This window comes from Kryptolebias marmoratus, linkage group LG20, assembly GCF_001649575.2.
Source record: "Kryptolebias marmoratus isolate JLee-2015 linkage group LG20, ASM164957v2, whole genome shotgun sequence".
Classification (NCBI taxonomy): domain Eukaryota; kingdom Metazoa; phylum Chordata; class Actinopteri; order Cyprinodontiformes; family Rivulidae; genus Kryptolebias; species Kryptolebias marmoratus.
The window spans coordinates 572029-580348 of NC_051449.1; the positions used below are offsets into that span (position 1 = coordinate 572029).

The 8320-nt window shown below is 44.1% G+C and overlaps 1 protein-coding gene across 2 annotated transcripts in view; it reads right to left on the reverse strand.

Moving 5' to 3' along the window:
* The window catches only part of efr3a (EFR3 homolog A (S. cerevisiae)), a 48436-nt gene that overhangs the window by 27527 nt on the left and 12589 nt on the right, over positions 1-8320 (reverse strand). For both annotated transcript variants that reach the window (XM_037982024.1, XM_037982023.1), the window contains exons 2-4: positions 4457-4533; positions 2968-3095; positions 2428-2578 (exon numbers count right to left, since the gene is read on the reverse strand). In XM_037982024.1, coding sequence (XP_037837952.1) covers positions 2428-2578; positions 2968-3095; positions 4457-4533 — 356 coding nt within the window. The remainder of the gene's footprint in view (positions 1-2427; positions 2579-2967; positions 3096-4456; positions 4534-8320) is intronic.

Sequence of the window (8320 nt, forward strand, 5' to 3'; positions counted from 1 at the left end):
GGAGGAACGCTGGAGGAGGAACGCTGGAGGAGGAACGCTGGAGGAGGAACGCTAGAGGAGGAACGCTGGAGGAGGAACGCTGGAGGAGGAACGCTAGAGGAGGAACGCTGGAGGAGGAACGCTGCAGATCATCTTACAAGAACATCATCGTTTATCACCTCCTCCCACCTCTTCTGGGTCAACTTTTTATCTCAAAAGTTAGAAACAACACATTAGGTGTGAAGATTTTAATCCAGAGGAATCTTTAATGTTTAAAACCTAAAACATCAATGGTTTGAGAGAAAAGAGATTTTCTTATTGATTCGTTGGGATTTAAACCTGTAATCCTAACGTTTTTAGTTCTTATCTGCAGAAACGCAACAAGCACCTGAACAGGTAGGAAACTCCTGTCAGACCTGAAGCATTCGAGCTTTCTGTTCCTGATTTTACCGTTTTTAAAGTTTCCCGTCTGATCCGGATATTCCGTCCTGATCCCAGCAGCACCTCTGCCGGGATCAGGATCAACTCTGAATGAAGCAACATGATCGTTTTCCTGTTTTCCAACTACTCCTGCGTACTTCGTGGTATTTCAGCCGCTCAGATATCAGAACGTTCTTTGCTATGTTTAGCTTCTATTAGCATTTTGCTGCTTTTAGCTTCTAGCTAGTGTTTTGCTTTCTTAGCAAATTTAAAACATCACTCAGCTTTATGACTGTATTTTTGCAGAAAATGTAATTTCTCTAATTATTTTAATATTTTATTGTTTGGTGCACAACAAGGCTGAGTCTTTGGTCTCCGTTCCTGCTCCTCCTATTGGTCAGATCATTTAATAAAACAACACTTCCTGTGCAGATGACGTTCGGCTGTAAATGTTGATCCTTTAGTATCTCAGGTAAACCGTTTCCTGTCCCCAGGAGGAAGTTTGTGTTTACAGGCTGGTCTGTCGACTGAACTCCTGCAGCAAATCTGTAATTTATTTTTTGTAAAAGCCTGATTTTTATTTGATGCTGCCATAACAGATGGGTGATCATGTAATCACCTGTATCTGTTTGTTAGTAAAATATCTCAGGAACCAAAGGTCGAGTGTTACTGAAACTCAAACTAAAAAAAGAAGTTATGATTGGATGTTCATCTAAAAGCTTTGAAGTCAACCCCATTAAAGATGGCTGCCACAGCTAACCTCGGAGCTCAGAGTCGTGTGGTCGTAGCTGACAGTCGGACCTCACAGCTTCTTTGTTTCAAACTTGGGCCTGAAAAGCAGAAGATAACGTCTTATTCTTTGAGTGATGCTCGTTTCATCTCAGAAGCGTTTCTGTTTTCTGACTCCCTGACTTGTTTTGAAATGTTTTTGTCGGATTTCAGGGACGAACGCTGAACTCTGTGATGCTTCGAGTAATTAAAGAAAACGCTGGAAGCAGCCGAGCGTCTTCTAACCCACTTGTTGTCGTTTGTTGAGCTCCGTGTTCAGCAGAAATCTCAACAAACTCATTAAACTGATACTTGGCCAACAGAACAAACAGAAGCGTTTTGTTTTGCTCGGGTAGGACACAAAGAATACAAACAGTAAAACGGAGATAGCCAGCTTTGTAGCGGGCGGCGTGAGGAAAATTTAATTAGCACGTCTGTAACCTGCAGGCTGTCTGCACCTCAGCCCTCCGAGCTCCGAGCTCCTCTGTCAGACTCTAAATACCACACATAAATAATGCATCTGAACCTACAGCTCGGATGAACCGGGCCGGGGCAGGAGAGAACTTCGCTCACCTTCAGAGGAGCAGAAATCTGCAGAAAGAATCTCACTGTTTCAACGCAGGAGCTGCTAAAGAACCAGAGTTAAATTAGCTGTTTAATCACCAGCAGCCTCTGGACTGCAGCTAAATAATTTGAGCTAATTTGTGAAAAATAAGGTAATAAATTCAAGTTTAAAGTCTAGTTTGCATATTACGAGCAAATGGAGGCGAACGTGACAAAACAGGATCGTAAAGATGCTTTGAGAGGAAATGTTAAAACTTTTCCAAATGGTATTAAGGTTAAAAAAAAAGTCACATTTGCTGCTAAAATACAAGTTAAAAACAAAACCCTTCAGGGAAAAGATGCAGATGTGTTTCAGCACATGACAGTTTTGTTATTTAGTGTTGAAATTATTCATGTTTTCCTCCTTCTTCCAAGCTTTTTATGTTTGTTACGCCTGAAGTCCAACGTTTTCCAAATGGTGCCAATAAATCTGAGTTTTCAAGCTTCAGAACGGCTTCAGTGGGGCAGCTGTTGTCTTTCAGGGTGTTTACACAGAAAAAACTGTATCTGCAGAGGCAGGAGATGCATTAAAGAGAATAAGAGTTACTGAATGAACAGGCAGGAGAAAATGATCTGCGCTCTAATAACCAGAACAAGAAAAAGACGCAGCTGAGGGACACGTTCTGATGCAAACGGGCTTTTTCTTGGACGTCTCACCGAGTTGGTTCCCAGAACCTGCAGGTCCGGCTCTCTGGACTCCAGCAGCTTGGCCACCATGTGCAGGAAGCTCTCCACGAAGGGTTTGATGCTCTGAGAGTGGCACGCCATCAGCAGCTGGTCCAGAGCCTCCATGGCTATCACCACGTACCTGCAGACGCAGTTTACTGTTAAAATATCACACGGATCAAAACTCAGCACCAAACCAACAACCCTGAGTTACTAAGTCAGTCAATAACTCTAAAGAATACTGATTGACTGATCATCGGGAGTTTCTGCTGCTCTGGAGCCTACAGGTGTGTTTTAACACAACACCAAGGCGGAAAGACATCAGCAATGACCTTAAAGAAGCATTTACTGAGGTCAAAGGTCACTTCCAGACTATCTGGAGTCCGTTCTTCAAAGAAAACATTTAAGACAGCTGCCAAAGTCCCCAGCACATTCACCCCGAAGGTCAGACCGTGCATCTGAACGGAGCACACGACTGGTTTTCTCCAAACTGCGGTGCATTCTGGGTAAAGCTCGGCTGCTTGGCCTCACCCGTAGCGGTGTCGCACCACGTCCCTGCTCAGCCTCTCAGCCAGGTAAGCTCCGATCCGGTCCAGCTTCTCCGGAGCCGAGACGGCGTAGAAGGTCAGCTTCTCCATGTCGGATTTACTCAGACCGTCCTGAGAGAAAACACAAAGCAGCTCACATCAGCGGGGTCAGGGACGCTGGTTTCTGTGACTCAGGTCTGAGGAAACAGACCAGAACCACCTCATGTGAGGAACAAAACGAGTTAAAATAACTTCACTGATGTAGTTAATAAAGCACATTTAATAACCAGTTTGTGTGTAAATATGTTTCTGTGCCGTAAAGTTGGAAACTCCCCGGAGTTTGGAGGTGTTGCCTCGTCTCCGCAGTCATTTTAACACAGTCCCATGAAGCGGGCACCAAACTTGGTGTTAATACGTCGTTAAAAGGCCCAGACTGTTACCGCAGTGTGTGGTATAATGCACACTCAGTAATAAAGAACATGTTTGCTGTTTTACAACACTGGAAAATGGAAATTCATTCTAAAAACTCAAACTAAAAAAGGAAAATCAAAGCAGGTGAAACAGTGAAGCATAAAAAATAATTTAAATGTGATGGGAAGTGGACAGATTTAAGAAAAATCCCTCTGCTCATTAGATTTGTTCTCACTGCCAGAGAAACGTTTAGCCCTGAGGAGGACTGAATGATCCGGGTGTAGTTTGGTCCTCATGCAGACCAGTGATGGTTTATAAATGACTCCACCTGCAAGCAGCTGCTAACAACTAATAAACTTGGACTTAATGACACAAACTGTCTTAACTGATATGGAACTACGGTTGTTTTATTCATTTATCACTGCTGTGTTCAACTTTGGTTATATTTATGGAGAAAATGTGCAACAACCTACCATTTTTTACATGGAGTTGATTTCTAGAGATTATCTGAGGACCGCTGGTGTCCCACAGCCTTTAACAGTCCCCGGTGTGAAGAGGTGCTGGAACCATTACAATCATGTTCAGCAATGACTCTCAGTCCTATAATATTACAGATGATCACTGAGTGAATTTATGGCAGCACCAAGGGGAGAGGACCAGTCCTTCCAGCGTTGTGGAGGGAAACACCAGCGTTACTCCTGGCATCCGAGTTCGGGGAGTCGTAAACTTCAGGTCACCTCTACATCAGTGACAACCTGCGTCTGCATGTCTTACCCCTCCTGGACAGAGCCCAGGTACAGTCTCTCAATAACCCTGTCCACCCAACATGTTTGTCTGCAGACTGCCTGAGTCGTGCTGACGTTCTCCAGAGGCCAGCCAGGTCCTAATCCAACGTTCTGGACCGAATCGCTGCTTGTATCCAAGGAGGGACCCTTTCCTGACATGGGACCAGCAGTGTGTCTAATCAGTTAAGATAGGATACTGGAGTAATGTCTTTACCATTTTGTTTGAATGCTTATTTTCCCCCCAGTGAAATCACAGTTTTAGGACCTCTCAGAAGTGTGATGCTTCTAATTACTCACTTTAGGGTCCTCTGGGAAGATGTTGTCCACCAGGCGTTTGTACCTCGGCCTCAGCGGCCCACAGCAGCCGCAAACTCCTGGAAGAAAAGGAAAGAAGTTAGTTTCAGAATGTCAGGAAGTCAGGCTACCGGTCATGTTTAACTATGAACTCTAAAGCCTCACAAACAAACAAACTTTGACAGAAAAACAGGATTTAATGAAATCAAACTGGTTTTAGGAGCACCTCTGACTCATTCAGACTTTTGAGACAATCCTGACTTTGTATTCAGGAGCAGGAAACGACAGAGCATCTATTGACCAACATAAATTCGTATTACCAGCCACAGCCTCCGAGTCAATAAGAGGCGATGAGTCAGAGTCACGGCTCAGCGGCTTGAGGTGAGAAAGTTAAAGTCACAGAAGGGACAGCTGCTCGGCTGCAGATTCCTCCGAGCACCATGTGGTGGCTCATTCACCTTTCAATACATCTCTGCTCATAAGAGGAAGAAACCACATCTATTTAGAAGTCAACCATCAGTTTTTATTTTCTTTTAACATATCTTTGCCCTATGCTCTTCTCAAACAAGTAGTTAAAGAGCTTCAAGGGCCGCCATCATGCTGCCCAAACACCAATCAGGCTTCAAGGAGTCACCTTACCACCCCTGGAGTTTATTTCTGCAGCCCTTAGAGGGTGGAGATTAATCAACTTCATTACAGCTCGTATTAACAGCAGGTTGTCACGGCAACGCTGCCACCGCAGAGGCTGGAAAACGCTCATTATGGATCCTGCAATTACTGACCATACGAGAGCCGAGAACAAAGCCGAAGCGTGAGTGACCTGCAGGATTCATCGGAATTCAGCTCCAACACCTCCCGCTGCTCGATATTCAACCCGCTCCAGCTTCGACGCGTCACCAACCAGCAGAAAAACTGTTAACTGGTGGTGTGCACGTCTGCCAACAAGCACCGAAAACAGCAGCGAATTAAAGCCAAAAACGGCACAAACAAAACGAGTATTTTAAACCTTCTCCCAATCAGCTGCTGCCCAAAACCAGACTGATTTTAACTTCACCAGCTTGACCAGCGACCAGCCGGTCCAACACCCAGAAATCTGATTTTAGTTTCCTTTTCAATGAATTCACCACCACTTCCTGTTTGTTGTTTTCAGGGGATGGGCAGCAGCTGGTGTTGGTTTAGTGCTGGTTAGTATGGTACTGGGTGGGTCACAGCTTGTTGGGTCGATTGGTTGGTGGGTATGTGGACTAGTTGGTTAATGGGCTGGATGGGTGGATTAAAGGACAGCTGATGGTTGGTTGGTTGGATGAAACTGATGCATTCTTCCTGAAGTTGAAGCCTAAACGTTCTTCCTGCAGCAGAATAAATTCATAGCAACTTGTTTGCTCGTTTGGAGGCAGCAGTGGCAGAAAATGAATGACAGCAGATTCGAATGACATTAAAATCCATTCTGGCTGAAAGCATCATGGCCTCAACACTGTAATAGAGGCGATGCATCAATTTAAGCGCTCAGCGACGGCTCTGCGGAGAAGGCGCCATAATCACAGCGGGCCTGAGATCAAGAGATTGCTGTGGACGCATAGACTGATAAATTACACTCAAAGACAACAAACTCAGCTGGCTGAGAAAAAAGGCAATTACAGAAGATCAAATCCATCACAAGGCTGCAACATAACACAAAGGCAGGCAGATATTAATACTAATTTAAACATTTACATCCCCACCTGCTGTCAGAGTTCTCTGTTCGGAGACATCCTCAGGCAAAATGCACCAAAAGGCATCAACTTTTACGTGTTTTTAAATACTCAAAGCAGTGTAAATATCTGGATCTGAAAAGCATTTTTTTATTATTCATGCTGCTCTGCCCCGAGCGAACATGAGGAGGGGTCAATCAACCCTTCTCTGTCTTTGTTACTTCTCAAAGTGGAGCACCTGAATGACCAACCAACACGAGCTCTGAATAATAAACCAAACGGGAGAAAGTTCCTAAAATAACTCACTTAACATGAAAATGAGTCCAGGAGTTTAGTTTTTGAGCCGTAAACTGATTATACTACAGGAACTTATTTAAATACAACACGGCGTGTTTGCTGTACAGAAAAACAATAATTTAATGGTTTTATCCTGTTTTTTTTAGATTAAATCTGAGGCATATTAATGTAAAGGGATTTCATGTTTAAATTAGAGAACCCTGAGTAGTTTTTAATGGTTAATAAGAATAATTAAAATAAAGTTCTGCTTCTGCTTAAGGAAATGGGAGTTAGGTGAACTGTCCTATTAGACTAATGGTTTCATGAAAGTTAAACAAAACTTTAATGAAGCAAAAAGTTTAACTGTTAACCATCCTGTAAAGACTAGAGGACCAAATATGTCACCCCAGCTTTAAATTATTTGTTGCTTAAAGTCTGAAGTGAATAATAAGCTTTACCACCAGGAATAAGAAGAAAATTGCACCAACATGCAAATCCTAATTGTTGGTTCTCCCACCATTAGTTTTCTGTTCTGGGGTTAATTTTGACACATCAGAACATGTTTGATTAAACTTAATGAGTCAACAGGCTATAACATTTAAATTACCCATCATCATCTTTCCCTAACCCTAATTTAACACCAGTTCTTTTTTAGACATTTTAATGGTAAGTGGGTCTGTTTTAGAAGCTCTCGTTGCCTGAAGCGTTGAACCCACCGGAGCCCAGAAGACCTCGTCTGTTTGAGGCTCGGCTGTAGTTGAAAGCTCCATCGGCTTCACTTCGAGGAACCTGCCTGTATCTCCTCAGGAAGGCACGAAAAGACGGCATGACTGCAGCAAATTGTATCCCAACTGTGGTCCTAGAAGATTAAGTTGTTAAACAATCCACAGCAGGAGCGTAAATCAAGTCCTGTTCCTGCCTCGCCAGGTGAAACCAACTCCTGCACCTTCTGACAGATCCTCCCCGACACCAGCTCATCGGGACATTATTGATGTACAGCCAGTCCAGCCAATGAGAGCACATGTTGAGTCCGCCTGGGATTACCCCACTTTCTGACACCGAAGACAAACCATGGTTGGTCTAATGTTCCCCTTTCCGACGGCTCCGGTTACCAACCTCTGTGTTCACAGGAAAATGTGATCCAACAGAGATGGAGACAAATCTGGGACCAGAAGAGCCTCGTGTCTCCAGGTGTCCATTCAAATCCAACGCAAATAATAAGCAAATGAAGCAGAAGAGAAGTCATGACGCCAGTTCTGGAAAATTCCACTCTTACAAGTCAGGCGTGATGTGGTGAGAATCAATTAAACATTTAGAAGAAGGCTTCACATGCTTTTTAAATTCCTAATTACATGTCCAAGAAGTGGAACAGAAGTCAATAAAGGATCAAGTCTGTCTCAAAATCAGCAGACGACTAATTAAAAAGTTCAGTTTTGTTGGGTTAAATGACTGACCTTTTTAAAAGCTTTAATTCACTGAAGAGCTTTCAAACCACAGGAACCTCTTCAAGTCGTTCTTATAACGACTAGAAGCAGCTCCGTCTCCACACCGGACCTACAGCCCATTTCAGATTAAAAGCCTGTTTCTAAGAAAATGTTTAAACATTCACAGCAGTCAAACGTAAATGTTAAACACAGCAGGAGCAGAGCGAGTGATTGGACCTAAAACCAGATGTTAGCTCCACTCCTTCACCACTCGCTGAACATCTGTCCATCCCAGCAAAGTTTCAGGAGTCAGAGGCCATTTAGACAAAGTATGAGCCCGACAAGGGGGCCAACAGGGGGGCCAACAGGGGCCCGACAGGGGGCCCGACAGGGAGCCCAACAGGGGCCCGACAAGGGGGCCAACAGGGGGGCCAACAGGGGCCCGACAGGGGGCCAACAGGGGGCCCAACAGGGGG